Below are 20,893 nucleotides of genomic sequence, written 5' to 3'. Positions count from 1 at the left end.
TATATATAAAAGGCAGGATTTCACTTTATACTTCGGTTGAATGATTCAGTTGAACCTCAGTTGAATGATTTCTTATGTTTTTATTTCTGGAGGTCCTTCTGTTTAAAAATAAAGGTAGGAAAACACAGGGAGCTTACTGAAGCACACAACAAATCTCCAATAATAAAAGGCACCCGAGTTGTGGTTCGCAGGAAAAAAATAATATTTCATAACAAATTGTGTCTTTTCGAAACTCCTTTTCGTCATGTATCTTCATCACTCTTTCCTTTATTTTGAAATCCTTGACAACACCGTTTGTGAAACAATATTTTGTGTAAGTGGAAAGATCTTTAATTGCATGAAATATCACAGTTGTTCTTTTTAAAGGAACAGATTCTAAATCGATAACTCAAAGCTTTATTAAACACATTTTCAGCATATGACAGTCAGTAATTTTTTTAAATTAATATATGGAAAATCATTAGTTTTAACCTGGGGGTTTATAAAAACAATTCTGCATGTCAGTCAGTGAAGGGGGGTAAATCATCTTCAGCAAAGAGAGCTGATCTCACTCTTGCTGCAGCCCCACTTGCAGCAAGCGTTGGACAGTCCGAACTCTACTTCCCGTCCTTTCCTGTCTTCCCCCTGCAGAGCCTCCAGCAGTTTCTCTGAGAGCGGTGAGCGAGCTGAGCGGCTGAACCCAACAGCATTCATCACTTGATCTTTCAGTGTTTGGGAATTAGCAGGATCTTGCTCAGAAAGCTGAGGGATTGAATTCGCCTGCCACGGATCCAGGATTTCTTCTCCCATGAGGCCTGATTAGAAGGAGAACATGTATCAAAATCCTGGTTTGATATCAGAGGAAACATGAAACATGGTGATGTCGGTCACTGGCTCTCTATAGGGAGAGTGTTATTTTTTTCTGCTTCTGTGTTTTTATATATTAATGACAGCAAAAGTTGCCACACTCAGGAATTTCTCAAAATTTGCTGATGGCACTGTAATAGTGAGTCAGTCCGCTACACAATGGAGAAGTTAGCCATCAGCCCAAGTTGTGACAGACTTTGTGGAATGATGCAGCATCCACTTCCTTTAGCTCTAGTAAAATTTTATAAGCAGTTTGTATTTCACCTGCAGTAGATAAACTATGTTAGTGTTTTCATTTATTCTAAATTTAGGTTAGTTCGTCCTGTGGCTGAATGCAACGACATTCCCAAGAGGATTCAAGACTAAAGCGAACTTAAACCATCTTAAAACAAACCAACAACGTCACAGTGGATTATGCAAAGGCTGTTGCAAGACTCTTTTAATAGTTGAGATGTTTGTTGAGAGCAAAAGCATTTCCAGTCTGAGTGACTAACATAAATGTAAAGCTGAATAACATGAAAACATCTTGTACTGGTTTAATTAAACAGTTCATGTGGCTGCTTTCCAAATCAGTTAAATTTAGTTTATTTTCATACCAACTGTTTCACTTAGGAAGAAAAATATCAAACTATCCGTTTACTAATTAATAAAGGACATATCAATCATTTTCTTCCAACTTCAGTCATTTCTTTTTAGCTGTGGAAATGGCTGATTATGATATGTTCCTCAAGACAGTGACTAACAAAAACACCATTCAGGATAACTGCAACACTCCTGCAATCTACAAAGATGACCCTTTAGGTATTGTTTTGTGCAAACTGAAAACATTTGAAGTGGAAAAAAAAATGCTTCAGTGGTTTTATTATGAAAAAATGTCACATAATCAAATGTGACATTCTGTACAATCTCCTTTCATTCCGTTTGCTTTTACAGAGCAAAAATGTCTGTCCAATTTTGTGATTGGTACCTGTTAAAAAGCCGGTGTACAGCAGCATTGCGCGATGCTTTGCATTGACGGAAAAGGCTTGCAGAAAGCCTTTCAAGGAACTTGTTACAGATGAGCTGCTAATGTTTATCCTGACTGGCACAGATTAAAGGTTTTATTTAAGGCTTGAGCTGTAAATTTGATAGCAGTAGTTGTTTTTAGTCCAACTGAAAAAAAAGAAATGCAAGATTACCCTAATATATTGAATCAAGCCATATGCCCATAACACTCGCAGGTCGTTGTTTGATGAGGTTTTAGAAGGAAAATGATTAGTTTTGATGCATTTAATGAACAGGGGAAAAAAAGAATCAGATTTTTAATTATTTGACCAGTAGATCACCAGTTAGAGCCATTCAAGAAAAACTGGTAAATTTTGATCTCTGGCCAAATAATTGGTCCCTTTTTACATTTTACTCTTCTTTCAGGAAAAACATACCTTCTCCCTATGAAAGGAAGTCAAAGAAATAATTGCACATTCATTACATCTGATGCTTAATTTTCACTTTGAACTACTAGCACTTTCTTTATCTTTTCTTGTTATTTTATTTGGTTTTCTATTGATTTTTATACCTCTTAAAAAACTACTTTAAACATTGTTTTATTATTTTATTGGTTACTGGTTGCCGTTGTTTTTGTTTGTTTGTCTGTTTCTACTATGATTGCCAATCCAGCTTTTCCCTTTTAGGGAGAGTACAGAAGATCTGAATTTGAATGATGAAAATGGTGAATTCAAAAGTGAATTTTTATGATCTTACCTGAATCTTCCACGCTTCTTCTCCAGCGAGAACCACCACATGTGAAAATGACGGCTCGTATGAACTCTCTTCCACACAGTTTCACCCCATAAAGCAAAGAATGGCCGTCGGTACACTGTGCAAGGTGCACAAATACTATGGCCAGGCCTAATGTCAACAGGGCTCCTTTCAACATGATGACAGAACGAATGTCTCTGTGGCTCAGGATTTTTGTTTTTTTTTATTTTTGGATGGTCTCATCACCTTATAAAGGCTTCAGAGCCTCACTTCCACTTATCAGCATCCTCAAAGATAAAACTGGTAACCTTTAGGGGCAACAATGCTGGCAGAAAAAGAATGATGCGAGAACTGGTGTCGACAGAACTCTCGGTAATCCAATCACCTGTGACCTTCTGCTGGCCTTTCAGTCCCTGACATCAATCAGGTTGTGCCGTATGTCATCAGAATCGTCTCCTCGTCGATGTCTGTTCCAGTTTGGATGGAGATTACAATCCATTCACCCTAAAAATCCCCACGATTCAATAAGCTGGAGACACACACAAGATACTCTATTCTTATTACTGTTTTATTCAGAAATGGCTTCAGGATTGGGAGCCACCATTAGGACAAAAAGTTGGTTTGGTCTGATGTAATCAATGCCCCTTTTTTCATGCTTATTGGGTGTTTATTGTATGTATGTATCATTTTTGATTTCACAGTTATATGCTATCTGTAAGATAGCAAAGCTCCATACCTCTAATCCTGTTTTCTGATGTATTTTACAAAGCAGCATCAAAGCTAATCCCAAATGGAAAAAGTACAAACAGGAACTGGAAGTGGTCTCTCAAGACAAGAACATGCACTGGTTGATTAAAAGCAACTAGAACAACACGAGATTCATAAATTGAGTACCTCTGCAGCCTTTTACAACTTACCAAGTAATTGTCCACTTTATTGGTGGTTTTCAAAGTACTTTGTGTCCCAAGAGCTCGGCGTGAAATGTTTTTATTCTTTGCAATCTTGCATAAAATACTGAGAATTTGATCATTTGTGTATGGATTTGTTTTAAATAACATCTTCGTACCAACCCTGACTAAATAAAGATTATGACTAGACAAGAAAAAAGAATTTCAGATTTAATCAATCAACAGTGTGCAATTTACAAAAGAATTACAGCACCACAAGCGGTGATTTAATGCCAGGCCTCTGAGAAAGTTACAGACAGAACCTATCCACCAATCAGAAAGCGAATATTGCACTGACGTTAGAACCGCCTCACGTGTAAGCCAATCAGCATTGGAGAAGGGGCGGCACAATGTATGGAGGGTAGCAACAGTTGCCCCGGTGAAGGCTAGGCGCCATAGTCACGGTAGTCCTGGCGACAAGAGCCAAGCAACCGAAGTCAACAACAACAAGCGGGATCAAAGGGAATAAACTTTATCGACTATTCAGGACAACGCCGGGAAATACAGGTGAAAACCTCTCAGAAGTGATCGTGTAGTTTTTATGTTGATTACATGCGTGTGCTGGTGCGTTTTGTGTTGAAACGTGCAATCCGTCGAGCGTGTCGTGTGATGAAAAGTGGTTGCTAGCTTCTTTCCAAACGCAGACCGTTGTTATGGCGATGTCAGATCTTTGATAAGAGCACAAGATGGCGGCTGGCTTCTAGTGCCAATCGTACTTTTTTTTCTGACCTCATGTTCGTGTGGGTTTTTTTGTCAGTTTCCTCGAAACTATGCTGAGGCGTGATTGTGTAGAGTGGTTATCTACTTGAGATATAGGAAGCTAGGCAGCTAGCTCACTTAAACGTCACAAGTCGACGCAGGCTGCTAGCGAGGAAAGCTACGTATCACTTTCTCGCGCTGAACTCACTTATCAAGCAGCTGTCCAACAGCATTAATCATCGACGCGAGTCAAACACTCCCACAGTTTTAGTCTGTATGCGTTCTGAAAATGAGAGACGCGTATGTTTGACAATCTTTTTGCGACTTTGGAAAAGTTTTTGGTGTGACATTGAATTCTTGAAGTCACTCCCGAGCGCACGGTATGCCACATGACCGACGAGTTGTGGGGAGTGGAGGGTATGGCAGGCCGTTTGTAAAGTCACACTGGGATTACTAATTACTTTTAAATGCAAATAATACGGTTTCCCCTTGTCGGAATATATATATTTTTTACTGATCAGAATTAAATGAAAGACTTCTACTTAAAACAAGTATTTCTAGAAATATTTAAATGGGGGGGGGGTTATTTAATATGTAAAAGAAACATCAGAGGGTATAAAGACGATGCTTTGATGGCGGTACTGGCCGGTGAGTTGTACATTTGTCGTTTAGAAAAGTAACACATCAGCTTTCAACTCTTTCCTACAATCAGCATTTTATCTATTAAATAGGTAATTATTTCTGAAGTTCCTTCCTTAATTTGTGTAGGACTTTTAAGTTTCAGATGTCCATGTATAATTAATAGAGTTTATCACAATCGTTAAAAAATTATTCTGAATAATTCTTCCAATCCAGTAAGGTCTGTATAGTAGTTAATCAAAATTACCAAGAGTTTTCAATTTATTAGTATAGTTAGTTATTATTTTATTGGCCTTGATCCAAGGCAGCTATACTCTCTATAACCTGATTGCCATAGCAACCTCCAAACGGTAACAGGGTAACTCTGCTTGCTGTTTTTTTTATACTAAAGGGTTAAATGACTCCATGTGTGCTCCAGCCAGAAATTACTTTGCTGTTGTCTAAAACATCTTCTTGATGTACTAGTAACAATAAACCCAATCAATTTAATTTATTCATAATTGTTCATTCCCATGTTTCTCACTGCTGCAGTGAGGTCTTATTTAAAATGTGATTACTTAGTAAAAAAAAAAACAATTCAGGCACATATAAAGGATTTTCTGGCAGATATCAAGGACTGTAACAGTGACCTCATTTATTGTAGCAGGAATGACATTTGAGAAAACTGAAATAACACAAGCAGTATTTTGCACAGCTGAAATAAATATTAATTTTAAATATGAAGAACCGATTTGACAAATATCTGGTTGGAGGACTCTGTCCACATATTATGTCGTAAAATTGCTTCCCATATTAGGCTTACACAATCTTGAAACAAACTTGCAAAAAAAAAAAGGTAAAAATTCTGAAACAGAATTTCTTTAAATCAAGGCTGAAAAACCATTTGTTTAGAGCTGCCTTTGATTAGTAGCATTGATGAATATACTCAATTTATATTTTCTTGATGATTTTGACAAAGGTATTTGGCAAAATGTAATGCTTGCTCCTTGCTTCATAATTGTGTGCTGTCTTCAGCTTTTATTGTGCAACGCATTTTGATTTGCCTTGTTGCTTAAATGTACTATACAAATGAACTTATTATCACTTAATATAATATAATATTTGTAATAAAATAGAATCACTTGTCCTTGAAAGACATATAATAAAATCATAAACATGTATAATTACATCACATTAGTTAGAAAGAGAGGCCATTTTCTTATTTATTATTAAAACATCCTTACTAGATAAAAAAAAAAAAGGAAACTGCTAAGTTCTTAGACCTATTCTGCTTCACACACACACAAAATAGTGCACACAAGGTCCGCTTGAGTAAAACATGTAGCGTATCGATAATAAGTAAGCAATTTGGGTTGCATTGTTTGTTCCCGGCACTTTAGTTAATGAGCGCTGCCTCCTTTTCATCCACAGAACTGGTGCCTCAACGGATTGGTTGCCATGGCGACTTGTGGATACTCTGAGGACCTTCAGCCTCAGCAGGCCAATGCAGTAACCATAGCAACGCCTGCTACCACCACGCCCTCATCTGCCAAAGCTGCACACTTCCTGTCCGAGATCCCGGCAGCCTCTGGGAGCGTTTCGTCGGCCAGCCAAGCGGCCAGGGCCTCCAAAGCAGGACAGGATGCACTTTGTTCACAAGCGCCAACCACCCAGAGCCAGAAGGCAGTGGTGCCAACTACGCCCACGCAGCACTACGTGGGCCCTGATATCCAGCACGCTGCTGTCCAGAAGAGTAATGGCCAGAGCGCTTCGCCCCAGTATATCATAGTGACTGTTACAGGTGAGAGGCTGTCGTATAATTACATCACATTAGTTGGTTCATCTACTCCTCATTCGTTATGGCCCTTAGGTAAACTCAGTCTGGGGATTGTTTAGTTTTAGCATGAAGTGACCAGATTCACAAAGCAGAGGCTACGCCCTTTAGAAAAGCATAAAATATAATAGATGTCTCCATCTGTTTTGAGTTTTAGAAGCCGCATTACTGTGTGTGAATGACACTGAATATGTCATAAATTAGCAGCTCTGTGCAAGTCTGCTCTCCTGTTGGATATCAATACAGTGCAAAAACACAAAATCTTATCAAGTATATTTGGTCTAGTTTCTAATACAAATACCTTAGTGCACTTGGATTAAGACAAAACTAACTTATGAGTATGTTTTTAGCAAGATATAGGAGCTTGGCTTTGGTCAATAATTCCTTATTGTTATTATTATTAAAAAGTACTAATTCCACTGACAGATTATTTCACTCATAACATGGAAAAAATATCTAAGTTTAAGTAAGACATTTTAGTCAATATTAATAAATGATGAACTTAATATAATCTCCTATATCTTGCTGTAAAGTTACTTGTAAGCTAGTTTTGTCTTATTTCAATTGTACTAAGATATTTGTCCTAGAAAGTAAACCAAAAATACTTGGTATGATTTTATGTTTTTGCATTATAACTTTTGAAACTTTGTTTGCGTGACAGTAGTGCTGGACCCCATCTTTGGATCTGAGGTCCTGAACGTATATATTTTTTATAATTAATATGGCTTTGAGTAAAAATACATTAGTTTCACCGAATCATGTTTGGACACAATCAAACGTACGCTTATCGCATGTTTTGATTGCTAACATGATCTAATTACTAACACAAATTTTACTAGTTCAGCCCGATATATGTCCAAACCACTGAATTTGTCTTTCTTGTATGCTGGGGCTAAAGTCTAGCCTGTTTGCAGCTGACTGTCAGTGTGCAGCTGTGGGTTGGCTACTACAACAGTTTTACTTAACGTCTTCTTACTTAAGACCAAAAATGAAAAAAAATATTCCCGCTGTTGCTAAAAGGAAATATTTCCAAACAGCTAAATTTGTTTTCCCTGGAAGGAGGGGGGCAGGCGGGATAGCTTTCTCTAAGTGACAGTGCGTAACAGCAGGTGAGGGAGGGGCCGTGCTGAGATTCGCCACGCTCCCAAACAGCTGCTGAAAACTCTGCTTGCGCTCACTTTCTTTGGCATCTCATTAAAAGATTTCAAACTGTTTTTAAAACCATGGTAAACCTTTAATCAATTTTAATGGGTATTTACTAGCTCAGCTGGGTTTTTTTGTCTTTTGTGTGTATGTAACATTTTCAAACAAATGGACCTCCCATAACTTGATCCTATGTGTCTTGTATGTTAAATTTAGGGCTTATCTATACCTAGATATCTCTCCCTGATTGTATCAGGTAACACTGTGCCCTCTCACCCTGAGTTAAAAGCTCACAGGCCCGGGCCTTGTTCCCATTTCAGAATGTAGTGCAACTAGTTGGACTACAACTCTGAATCTGAATATTTCTTAGCAGTTCCAACTCATAAAATAACCCCATTCAGCTTATTTATTGTTGTTTTGTTTTGCTATAAGCTTTCAGGATTAAAAAATTTGTTTGTTGCTTATTTTTTCTTTCAAATAAAATTTTACAATTAGTTTTAATCTTGGTGACTTTAAACTACAGTTAGTAACATTAGCAACATTTGAAAATGCTATATAAATTAGCATTTTGAATGATCATCATAGCGCAGTGAAAAAAAGCTCTTATTTCAGGAAGACATGTTGTTTTATATATATATATATATACAGTACAAATCAAAAGTTTGGACACACCTTCTCATTGAATTCAATGAGAAAGTGTGTCCAAACTTTTGGTCTGTACTGTATATATTTTGGTAAATATTGTGAGAATTATCTGGATTAAGTCTTTATTCAGGGTGTCCTTACGTCCTTAAAAAGTCTAAAATTTATCTAACATTAAGGCCTTACATTTCTGAATTTCATTTAAAACAAAGTAAGTTGGCCTCAAATCACAGGTCTTAAATTTGGTTGTGGTCAGATTATTGAATCTTGTATATAAGTCTTTTTTTTTTTCTTTTTTTTTCTCACAGGACTTTTTTGTCAGGCAAAAGTTTGAGTCACATGCAGACATCTTCACTGTGTTCTGTGACTCAAAGAGGTTGTGGCTACCAGTAAGCTAGCAAGGGTAAAGCTAGCTAGCCTTTTTTATATGTCCATTGTGAGTGAGTGGAAATTTATCGCCCGCTGGCCGGACGATGTCCATCTTAACCATTGGCTGACTTCTGTTGCGATTTTCTTTTGTACATGTCTGTTATGGGAGAGGTCTTAATTGATAATGATCCTAAAAGGTCTGGAAAAGCCTTAAATTTGAGTTGGTGAAACTTGCATTAACCCATCATTAACTCTCCACCATTTTTTATTTATTTTTTTTTTTTTGTGTGTGTGTGGGCTTTACAAAAAAGCCACTTTAGGCACATCTAATGTGAGAATTGATCTATAGTTTATCCATTTTAATATTCATATGTGCCACAGTTAGGCGGAGGTTCAGTAGCTCAGCTGTTTTCAGCCAAAGTTTGAAGAGAAAAAGCAACACGATAAGAAGGGTTCTGCTCCAGGTTTTTTTTTTAATCCTGAAGGTTACAAAGAAGTGATTGCCCTCTCCACTGCCTGCTCTCCATCCTTTGTTTTCCTCCTCCTGTCCGTCGGCCCACATGCACCTCTCATTTCCCGCTCTCATCTGATCTGCATGTTTACAAGATGGAGGGATTTTTGCCTCCATCTGGGGAGATTAGCTGTCCAAGGCTGTCCTTTTGCATGCGAGATATAAGGACAGAAGGGGAGAGATGGACAGACACACTTTCCCTCTTCCATGTTTGCTCCGTGGAGCCCAAAAAATAAATTAAGTAGCAATATGTTCTGCGCCGGCTGTTATTATGACTTGGAGGCGGTTTTTCGTGAGTACCAAACTTGTTGTTAGGGTCTCTGTGACTTTTCTTTGTTTTGTTTTGGGTTTTTTTCTTTTTTCTTTTTGTCTTCTGGTGAACATTTCCCTCCTCCATCGCTCTCGTGTCTTTCAGAGGGATCGGCTCACTCCAACGACAGCCTGTCGGACTCCAGCCCACCTGCTCCTGGCATCCCTACTCAGGTGGTCCAGGCCGTGCAGACGCCGCCACAGGTGAGAAACGCACAATGCCGTCCAGACGACTGTGCAGCAGCCTGCCTTAGCTGACGAGTTTGGGACTGCCTCTCCCACAGAGGTCAGTGTTGCAGGCAGTGACGCAGCCAACCAAGAGGATTCAGACAGGCCACATCAGCAGCCTGCAGTCTGTGCATATTAACCAGGAGGTAAACAGACTCTCTCTTTCTCTCTCTGCATAACACACACTAGATAAGATCCATGCACGTAGGCTGTGATTGTCACATAAATCATGTATCTCAGTTGCATCTTTGTAGTTAGACATACGATGTTTAATATAGCTTTATTGCTGTTTATGTATGTGAGGGTTTTGCATAGACCAGCCAGAGAGATGTAAAATAATTTCCAAAAATAATCTTAATTTATTACAAAAAATATCCAAAAATAATTCCAAAATGACAAATTGGGCCCAAAACTGAGGTCAACATAACAAAGTGTAACTCAAGTGGTAACAAGGAACTCAAGCACAAACTGACCTCACAAACAAGACATGAGGGAAACTTAAATAGTGGCTGATCAGACCACTGCTAACACACACAAGGGGGTAACTAAACACACAAGAACCTAACAAATACTGGTGAGAATATTATTAAATCTGTAAATTAAATAAATATCAAATTTTAACTAACTTTCAAAAAAAAAGAAACATTAAATAAATGGTCAAAATAAACTATAAACCAAATAGTGAACAAATGGACCGGCCCGCTGAGGAAGTTTGACAGCCATGAATGGACCTCATTCAGCTGGAGCTCATCTGCAATTTCCAGGGGCAGGTAGAAAGGAAACTAATAACTCAAAAGGAAGAAATTAATTGTTTGTCTTTAACAAAAAAAATACAAAGAACTGACAAATAAAGTTAACTAAATGTGTGCACATCAAATAGTTAACTAAAACTAAAAGTTAAGGAGGTCAAAATGATTTGTTCAGAGTGAAAATGTGGATCTTAATTTGTTGATTGTTGTTGTTTTTTTTTTTATTGGCTTGTTTTGGTATAATTTTGCTTTTTAAAGATCCTGTGATAATACAAACAAGGTGTGAGTGTATTGGTTGTCATTTAAATTAACGCTCTGCTAAATATTGTTGGGCCTAGTCAGCAGGTGGATGTGGTAACAGGGCATTGACTGGTTTTCTGATTATGAGTTTTATTGGTTTGATAAACAAAAAAACCCCAAAACTCAGCCCCTTCAGTCACCCATGCTCCCTTCCTCTTCAAACTGCCTTGGGGCAGAGAGCCGGCTTCAACCGAGGATCAGGACCAGAATTTGTTTAATTTTGAGAATATTACCAGAATAAGGTTGCAACATTAGTAGAATGAAGTAGTCATGTTATGGTAACTCCTGAGAAAATAATGATATGATGGAAATGAAGAACACTGGAGCTTTAATTGTTTGATGCACAAATTTTGGACTTTTTTTTCTTTTTTTTTTTTAAGTAACATTAAAACTAAAGGTGGCTCGAAAAGCATCAATTCTAAAAAAAAAACAAAATCTAAAAAGGTTCTCCCTTTAGTTACTTTGAAAGACTAAAATATACCGACAAGTATTTGACTTCCCCTAAAACGTATGAAAATGACAGGAATGCAGGATTCCAAAATAAAACCACCACCATGATAACATTAGCTATATTAGAGTATTTTCCTAAATACTTTGTTTATTTTATCTATCTCCTTCAACTTTTTGAAAACGACTGTTTGGTTTTGCGTTTCACTCTCAAGCTTATCAGGTGTCAGTCACATTTAGTACTACTTTTGTTCCAGCCAAAGGAAACTAGCGGAAACATATGGCAAGAATAATTTGAAACCCAAAATGTTCTATTGTCAACTATTTTCACTAACCTTGTGTTGTTACTTTTAAATTATAATCAGATTGCTTGAAAGCTGTTGGACTTTGCCCCTTATTTCCAGTGAAAATAACTCAATGCTTCTGGATACAAACACATTTTGGACAATTTTGTCCCATTTTTGTGGTAGAAAATGGAGATTGTAGATGAATTAGAGCAGAGACTGAGGGCCTGTTCTTCTTGTCCAACATCAGTGTCTGACCTCACAAACGTTCTAAAGATTCTAAAACTCGCCCAAAGCCTGCATCATGTTAATCCCAACGGATTAAGAATGGAACTTCACTTGTACCAGTTTTCTTGCCTTGTGACTGGAAGCCATTAATGCTAATCTCTTCTTTCTTGATTGTTCAGGTGGAACACGTTTACTCGGACCAGGTGCAGTACGTGGATGGAACAGAAGATGCGGATTTTACCACATCCGGAATGTGCGCACCGCCTCATAATCCTTTTTGACACGCAGGTGGAAACATTCTGTCTGCAGGTGTTGATATCTGGGTTTTTTTTCCCCCCTCTCCAGTCGATCAAACAGCTTCCCTTTCTCCGACTCGCCCCTCTACACCCAGACGCCTCCCGCATCCTCCTCCGCCTTCTACGAAGCCACGCCCAGCTCTGACTCAGACCTCCCCGGATCTGTGACTTCGCAGGCGGTTTCCGTGGCGACGGCAGTAGCCAACAGTGGGGCTGGTGCTGTGGGAGCGGCAGGATATGTCATCCAGGGGGGCTATCTGTTGGGAGGAGGAGGCGCAGCAGCAGCAGGTGGGGGAGGGGGAGGACAGAGTTACTCTAGCCCCAACTCTCGCGCCCCTCCTGCTACTGTGAGTGTATGAGATCCAAAGAGATGCAGTGACCAGGAAGTCCAGACCATTCATGTCCTCCCTCTCTTCCCATTCCTCCTCTCAGGTCCAGTGGTTGCTGGAAAACTACGAGGGGGCCGAAGGGGTCAGCTTGCCCCGCTGCACCCTCTACTACCACTACATCCTGCACTGCCAGGAGCAGAAACTAGAGCCAGTTAACGCTGCGTCCTTTGGTAAACTCATCAGGTCCGTCTTCATGGGGCTCCGCACGCGAAGACTGGGCACCAGGTAGACACATTTACCCGAATTACGTAGGAGCGGCGTCCAGGGCGAAGGCATCACTTCTTCTCTTTGCGTTCCTCTGCAGAGGAAACTCCAAGTACCACTACTATGGCCTGAGGATCAAATCCGGCTCCCCTCTGCTCAGACTCATGGATGAGCAGCAGCACATGGCCATGAGGCAGCAGCCTTTCTCACAGAAAAACAGGTATCGGCTTGAGAACTTCACATCATGTTATAATGTTAATCCCCTCATTATAAACATATCTGGAGTGTTGCCTTAGTTCTTTCACACACATTTGAGAAATCCTTGAATCTCCCGTGGCAACCATTCAGGGGTCCCTAGGTGCTTGTTCTCACAAAACAACATGTATTTCCACAAAGCTCCTCCACTCCAGTTTCCTTATGGAAACGGGGAAGCATTAAGGATCGTCCCCGTCACCTTCCCCACTCAGCTCCTTCAAACTAGCGGCGGCAGCAATTAGCAAACACCTGACGACCTGCTGAGCTCATCATACAAACTGCTTCTCAGTTCAAGGCTCCTAAGAAAAACGTTAAAGGCTTAATGGAGAAACATTGTTGTGATGATGTGCTGAAGGTGGAGTGTGACAGAAAATCATCTTCTTAAAGAGGCAGAGGTCCGATTTCAAGATGCTAAATTGTGAAATAAAATTTCCTTTTAAGTTGTGGTTGGTATTGATATATAAAGCACATTTATAGTAACTGAAGCTAACAGAGTTACTTGATTGTGCTATAAAATGGTGCTATGTGGCTGAAAAATACAGAATACTGCCCCTTTAAATGAAAAATACTTTTATCGTAGTTTAAAGAAGCGGATTGACTGAAATACAAACTAATCATTTTAGTGCTGATTGGCCATTCATATGGAAGTGCCCACAATTTGTACAGTGCACAATCTCACGTGTCAAAAATGGTACTTTAATGATGTAAAAAACTAATTTTAATGTTTTGAATACATTTCCATAGTACATAGCCAAAGTGGCATCATAGCAGTGATGTAACATGGTGGTGGCATCATTGTGCTGTAGGCAAGTTTTCTTCAGCAAGGGCAGAGTTTATGGGAAGATGAATGGAGCTGGATAAGATATATAAAAATATCTACAATCTAAACTTACAACCAGAGCTGCAATTCAGTTAGTTTGGATTAAAGTATATTCATGTGTCAGAATGACCTAGTCAAAGTCCTGACCTAAATCCAGCCAAAAATCTGGTAACATCTGAAATGCATTTCCTACTCTTTTTTTGTTTGTTTGTTTTTTTCCGTGTTGTATGAGCCGCTGTCCCACCTGTCGTATTCTGACGGTTTTCGTGCGCTCCGATGCGTTTCCCTGATGATTTTGACAGGATAAAGCCACTGCAGAAGACACAGGGGATCGCTAACGGGACATCGGGTGTGGCGGGCCAGCAGCAGGTGGCGGCGCTCTCTGATATTTCAGCCCAGGTGCAACAGTATCAGCAGTTCCTCGGTGAGAAACGGGAACCCCAAATGTTTCCCCTTCTCTTTATTGTTACATGGTTTTATCACAGCAGTGGATTTCTTCGTAGCCTGGTGACTAAGTGGAAGGCCGCAGATGCTAACATCTTTGTGTTTTTTTTTTGTTTTCTCTTGAAACGAGAAGAAAAAAAAAAGTTAAGTCTTTATGTTCTGTTTTCTTTTGTGTGTGTGTGTGCGTGCGTGTGTGCGCGTGTGTGTGTGCTTTCAGAAGCATCGAAGCTGCTGCCAGAATTTGTGAAAATTGATCTGGAAGATCAAGCCCTGCCCGACGGGATCCACGTGGAGCACCTGAAGGCCTTCCAGGCTCTGTACAGAGAGCACTGTGAGGTAGGAACCGGATGGCTTCACTCACTGACAGAATTCCATTTGTTTGTATCTTATTGGATTTTTAGAGTAAAAACAATATACGTTTCCAGTCGAACGTTGACGTATCGCTCCTCCCTCTCGCTCACAGGCTGTTCTGGACGTGATGATCAACCTTCAGTTCACTCTGGTTGAGACTCTGTGGAAATCCTTCTGGAGGTTCAGCCAGAGCAACGACGCAGAATCTCTCAACCTGTAAGCACCTTAAACACGATTATGAACGCCTTAGTAAAATTTCTCAAAAGGATTAATGATTCCCCCCTTGAACCTCGTCACAGAAAGTCATTTCGGCATGCAGCCATCAGACAACGCCTTTAAATTTACTCTGGAGTCATTTGTGGATTTATAGACTTGCATATTTCCATGTGCATATTTGTTTTTATTTAATTTTATTCATTTAGGTTCTGTGTAATTTCACACTTGCGCTACACATTTTATGCCTAATATTTTCTGATATTTAGCCCTTTGGCTGGATTAACTTCTGGTCACGTCTGGTGATCAAGAAGTTATATTCTTATTCTCATTTTATTGGGATTTTATGTGACGCAGAAGCTCCTGACTGCGACGTTGAAGTGAAGTGACAGTGTGATCAAACTTTTTCAGAAATACCAATCTAAAAAGTGTGGTGTGCGTCTGGATTTAGCCCCCTTTTACTCTGACATCCCTAAGCAAAATTCAGTACAGCCAACTTTTTAAATGTCAGTTTATTAAAAAAAAAAAAAAAAATGGTTTATTGACACAGCGGCATGTGTCGAATATGATTATTTACATTTATTTATTTATTTTTTCAACTGTATCTTTCTTCCACTTTCTGACTGTGGGCTCCTTCGTCACATAGAATCCCAATAAGATAAATGAACGTTTAAGGAGGCAGCCTGACCTAACTCACAGACAGAAACGCTCTTCTCTTGTGCAAACTCCGCTGTCAGTCACAACGAGTCTGAGAAACGGTTGCCCAGGTCCTGTTTGGTGGCTCTGTGCAAGTTTGAACCGGTGCTGCGGTGGACCAGGGACTGCGACAACCTGCTCTACCAGACGCTGGTGGAGATCCTGATCCCGGACGTGTTGAGACCCATTCCCAGTAAGTCGGCGAGGGAACCCGGAGAGCAGCTCTCAGCCGCGTCGAACTTAGCGGCCAAAAGAACGAGGGCGTGCTGATGTTGTGGCAAATTTTTTATATTTTTTTTCATGTGTTTGCATTTAAAGCAAGAAAAATCAAATCTGTTCATATTAATTATGTAAAATAATTTGTGATTAAAAAAAAAAACTACAGTAAATGTGAAATTGTTTATTTTTTTTTACCAGTGGGTTGCATATTTAGCTTGCTGTAGAACGGTTCTTTTTGTTTTCGAATGTTTAGAGAGATCATGGTACGTTTTGTTGTCTTGGTAACAAATTTCCCGCCTTCAGGTGCCTTAACTCAGGCCATCCGCAACTTTGCCAAGAGTCTGGAGAATTGGCTGACGGGCGCCATGATGAACATCCCTGAGGAAATGGTTCGCATCAAGGTGTGAGAACTTTTACAGACCGGCTGCCATGCTAGGTTGTTTTAGACTTGCTGTTTGGTTTTACTACTTGAACAACTTAATTAAGGTGGTTTAGAAACATGTTAGAAGTTTAAATATGTCTTTGAATGCAAAACCTTGGAAAAGTATTTATAGCCCTTGAACGTTCCCACATTTTGTCGTGTTATTTCCTCAAAGCGTCTTTTAGGTGGGATTTATGTTAAATCCTAATGCCTAGATTAGTGGAGCCCAAAATGTTTTGCTCTGGTGGACAAAACTGGCTAATTTAAACTACTGGCACAAAAAAAAAAAAAAAAATAGAAAAACAAGTTTATTGTGTGTCGTTTTGTTCTTTTGTTTGTTTTACCTGTGCAACAATAAGCAAAGTTTTAACGAAATCTGTATATCGTTAAAGGAATTTCAGACTTCTGCCTTATTAAAAGGCAAACGGACAATTTCCAAATTTTGCGATTGTTTTCTTCTTCTATTGGTGGACCCATTTTTACCATTCTTGACCTGTGGTCAGGGGCCAAGCAAAAATTATTTTTTCCTAGCGCGTCTTTCCTAGCGCATCAATGTCAACAACTTGACATTGATGTTTATGTTGTGCTTTTCTGACATTCAGCCATTTGCTAAGGCTCCCACGTGTTTCATTTCCAGGTCGTGTGCGTGGGCTCGTTCTCCCAGACGTTACGCCGCTACACCAGCCTGAACCATCTGGCGCAGGCCGCCCGTGCCGTCCTCAAGAACTCTGCTCAGATCAACCAAATGCTCTCCGACCTCAACCGCGTCGATTTCACCAACGTGCAGGTCGGTGTTGATGCTCGCCGTCCGCCCGTCTCTGTGAAGCCGGGCGGGCCGGACACTGAGCCCCGTGTCCCCGTGTCCTCAGGAGCAGGCATCCTGGGTGTGTCAGTGTGAGGACCGCGTGGTCCAGCGGCTGGAGCAGGACTTCAAGGCCACGCTGCAGCAGCAGAACTCCCTGGAGCAGTGGGCGTCCTGGTTGGACGGAGTCGTTTCCCAGGTGCTAAAGCCCTATGAGCAAAACCCAGCGTCGCTGCCCAAGGCGGCCAAAGTCTTTCTGCTCAACTGGTCCTTCTATAGGTAAGTGCACATTTATTGCCAGTTGGCTGGAAGAAGTTTGTGAATCCTTTTCATAGTCGTCTTAAAAAGTCTTAAATTTAAGTTGGTGAAACCCAGGAAACGCTCGAGGCTTTTTCTTTCAACGTGCGTTTTTGTACATAACCTCCTTCTTCCCCAGCTCCATGGTGATCCGGGACCTGACTCTGCGCAGCGCCGCAAGTTTCGGCTCCTTCCACCTGATCCGCCTGCTGTACGACGAGTACATGTACTACCTGATCGAGCACAGGGTGGCCAAGGCCAAAGGGGAGACGCCCATCGCGGTCATGGGAGAAGTATGTTGGAACGGCGCGCGCTCTCTCGGCGCAAGGTGCAGTGTGTTTCGGATTCGGTCTTCCTCTCATCTTTTGCTGTTTTGTCGTTTCTCTGTTGCAGTTTGCCAGCACCGTTAAGAACAGAAACTATCCGGATCTGGATAAAGGTAAAGAAAACATCCCTGATGCACAGAGGAGCGATGCTGTCATGGAGGAAAATAGATGTTTGAACATTATCAGGCTGTCACATTGCAACGTTACGCTTATGTTGGACAAAAGGAGACAATGATGTTGCATAAATGTGATGATTTCATCCAGAAGGCGGTGGTATTGTGGTTTTAGTTCATAATGAAGGCCAGTACTGTCACTGCAATCCTTTAGATGCGGCAGCCTTCCTAATTGACCGGCTGGAAAGCTACAAAAGACATTCGTTAAAATTTCTTGATTCCAGTAGTTTGGATCGAAGGCAAAGGAAGCAGTCGACGCTACGCCTTGATGTGAATCCTGAACCTAAATTCATGGGGAATGTATATTTCTACGATTTTTTTTTTGTAGGAATAGCAGCAATAAGCTACCCATATTTTTAGCCATTTATTTCTCATAACATTCCGAAATTAGGCTGGTATATAAACTCCTTCCTCTGTTGAGTCTCGTCAATGCAGCCTAAAGCACACTACCGCCACCATGTGGAAGAAGTTGTCACGTTTGTACAGTCTGATCATCACGTTGTAACGTTGTCTGAAGATCTATTTTCCTCTGTCGCGGCAATGCGCGTTTAGCTTTCGCCCACGCTCTTGCCCTTACCGCCGACATTTGTCCGTCAGAAGAAGAAGAGGACGACGACGAGGAGGACAGCGAGGAGGAGAGCGGCGAGATCATGCTGCAGTCCAGCTCCCTGAAGGTGGACGAGGAGCAGTGCGACATGGAGCCGCCGGCCAAGCAGCCCAGGACCAGTTTGAACCTGCACCACGGCCTGACCCAGGCCCACGGCGCTTCACCCTGAGTTAAACGCGCGCTCGCGTTCACGTTTCAGATCATGCCATCCTGTCCTGAAACCACGGCGGTCTGGACAAGCACCATGTCTGCTTGTCTGTTTGTGAAGCCTGGGAATGTGGAAGAGCCCACCTCTGATTTTTTTTTTCTCTCTCTCTCTCTTTCTGTTCTGTACTTTTGTGTTGCTGTCGTTGACCTCTTTGCCTTCACTCGACCGCCTCCAGCCCTTCTGCCCTTGCTCCCTGTGCCTTCCCCGTCTGCCCCAGTGCCCATAAAGCCTGACCTGTCAGTACGATACGCTCTTGACTTCCCTCCTGTCCTGCCTTAACCACTGACCTGAGTGCTGTGGAGCGATGGGAATCGTCCCGTCTCCTTCAGCAGTACTTCTTTAACTCAAACGCATTGCTTGCCTTTAATGAAATGACTATGCAGTGGGGTGTGATGGGGGGGGGTGGAGGACTTTAATTAATGTCTTTGTAAGAAACGTACATCTAAGAGTAGCATCTGGAACGATACAGCAGCATGAATTATGTCTGAACAGTTTTAGGTGAGGTTGCCATATTTTTATTTTTTTTTTTGAAGTTTGTTTTTGACCTAACTGATGATCTGTGCCTTTAAGAGATTTCTAATCTTAAAAAAAAAAAAAAGACAGCAAACACACAAAAAGTTTGCGATCTATAAAAAGACACATATATTCTAATCTGCATTGTGGATTAATAAATGAATGTCCTGTGAAGTGGTCTTGGTGTTGTCATGAACTTTAGTACAGTGAGTAACTAGTGTGGCTGTCTAAAGTATTCACACCCTTGGAACTTTTTCACTTCTTTGTTTAAAATCGCACCTCAAAAGCAGATTTCATTGGGATTTTGATGGAGTAGATCACCAGGAAGTACTTCATGACTGTTAAGTGGAAGGAAAAAAAATATGCGGTTTTGTTTTAGTTTTGCTGTCAATCGGGTATTTCCATAAATCATCTTTCAACTCAGTTTCAGCTTCATGTCTCTTTGGTATATGTTTCTACCACCTTTCCACATCTAGATATTGAATTTATTTCCTGCAGGTTTAAAAAAAAAAATGTTTTTCCTTCTTCCTTATTCCCACTGAACAAAAGAATTCCCACAACATGTGTCCCCTACTTTGCTTGTGGAAAACTGGAAATCTGTTCAGAATATTTATTAGAAAGATAAAATACAACTAATATTTTCCGTCCCCTTTATAGTTGCTCACTACTTCCAAGTGATCTGTCACATAAAATCCCAATAAAAAAAAAAAAACATAAGTTTTTGGTTCTAATGTAAAAAAAAAAAAAAGGTATGAATAATTTTGCAAGGTGTTGTATATTTATTTTAAAAAAACGATGGTGGCACTCCTGCTAGGTGATGGTGTTTCTTTCTTTACTTCCTTTCACCCATCCTTTGGTTTACGTGCAACCCCTTCACACACACACACACACCTTTTCTACGATGCTGTGCCCCTTTTCAGCGGGTCACATGGCCAGGCCAAAGCCCATCCCTGCTCTTGAGGAGGATTTCCGATGCGTCGTACCAGCTGCCGCTGTCTCAAGAGGTTTTTGTAGAGAGGAAAGTTGATGTTGATTTTATGAAATGGCATACTGTGGATGAATTCTATTGTGTATCTTTTGTGAAAACGGTTAAATATCTATATCTGCTCTATTTTTTATGTCGTCTTACCATTATTGCCTTAAGATGTTGTCCTAACGTCAACACTCACTCCGTCATCCGGAGTGAAAACGTGGCGTGTGTTTCCTCTGTGATATCGGTCTCAGCATGTGAAATATGGTGGCTCTGTGTGGACTCCGCTCCTCTCCCTCCTCCAAAGAACATAATGCTCACATCCTGCAGCTTCTTGTGTTGCATGAGCAAAAATGACTTTTATGTTCCAAGTGTGAAACTAAAAAATTCTAGCTGTGGGATGTCTCTCAGGACCATCTCTTCACCGAGATCCCACCAAAGATCTTTGCAAATGAAAAGAGAGAAAAAGAAATAAATAATAATGGTATGTTCTGTTTAAATGTACATGACAGAAATATCTGACTTGAAAAGTATAAATTAACCTTTTGATGTCAACGTTTGTGAATTTGTTCCTTGCTTGTATTGGGGAACCTTTTTTCTAAATTCTGTCATCTTGATGTTATACTGGAGATCTTTGTACTTAAATCTGTGATTGGCGTTTGTAGCTTCGTCCCTTCAACTAAAGAGATGTGATTCCTCTCCACGCCTGAGTTTTGTCCCGTCTTTGTTCCTCACCTATACACGTCTTTCTCATCTGATCAAGATGCCAAGTTAGGCCTTTAAGTTTCCAGAAGTATA

General features: G+C 40.5%; 2 protein-coding genes across 5 annotated transcripts; one reads left to right on the top strand and one right to left on the bottom strand.

Moving 5' to 3' along the window:
* Positions 1 to 123: 123 nt before the first annotated feature.
* On the bottom strand, positions 124 to 2,793 carry rln3b (relaxin 3b). Its single transcript, XM_044114406.1, has 2 exons — positions 2,587 to 2,793; positions 124 to 794 (listed from the first exon to the last, which is right to left on the bottom strand). The coding sequence occupies exons 1-2, from the start codon at positions 2,759 to 2,761 to the stop codon at positions 529 to 531; spliced, it is 441 nt and encodes a 146-aa protein (XP_043970341.1). The 5' UTR covers positions 2,762 to 2,793; the 3' UTR covers positions 124 to 528.
* Positions 2,794 to 3,882: 1,089 nt separating this feature from the next.
* rfx1b (regulatory factor X, 1b (influences HLA class II expression)) lies at positions 3,883 to 19,299 on the top strand. Of its 4 annotated transcripts, none has more exons than XM_044114296.1 (18): positions 3,883 to 4,037; positions 6,279 to 6,648; positions 9,762 to 9,859; positions 9,940 to 10,029; positions 12,071 to 12,144; positions 12,237 to 12,534; positions 12,620 to 12,801; positions 12,881 to 13,000; positions 14,158 to 14,279; positions 14,517 to 14,635; positions 14,763 to 14,866; positions 15,601 to 15,752; positions 16,082 to 16,179; positions 16,837 to 16,986; positions 17,069 to 17,280; positions 17,438 to 17,591; positions 17,692 to 17,737; positions 18,398 to 19,299. In XM_044114296.1, exons 2-18 carry the CDS (start codon positions 6,306 to 6,308, stop codon positions 18,571 to 18,573), a joined length of 2,538 nt encoding a protein of 845 aa, XP_043970231.1. In that variant the 5' UTR covers positions 3,883 to 4,037; positions 6,279 to 6,305; the 3' UTR covers positions 18,574 to 19,299. The 4 variants fall into 4 exon arrangements, with proteins under 4 accessions (XP_043970231.1, XP_043970228.1, XP_043970229.1 ...); XM_044114293.1 differs by having other exon boundaries at positions 18,395 to 19,299; XM_044114294.1 differs by lacking the exon at positions 3,883 to 4,037 and adding an exon at positions 4,189 to 4,609 and having other exon boundaries at positions 18,395 to 19,299.
* The last annotated feature ends 1,594 nt before the right edge of the window (positions 19,300 to 20,893 follow it).

Source organism: Gambusia affinis, linkage group LG04, assembly GCF_019740435.1.
Source record: "Gambusia affinis linkage group LG04, SWU_Gaff_1.0, whole genome shotgun sequence".
In the NCBI taxonomy this organism is placed as follows: domain Eukaryota; kingdom Metazoa; phylum Chordata; class Actinopteri; order Cyprinodontiformes; family Poeciliidae; genus Gambusia; species Gambusia affinis.
This window is presented reverse-complemented; position numbering and strand designations above follow the sequence as displayed.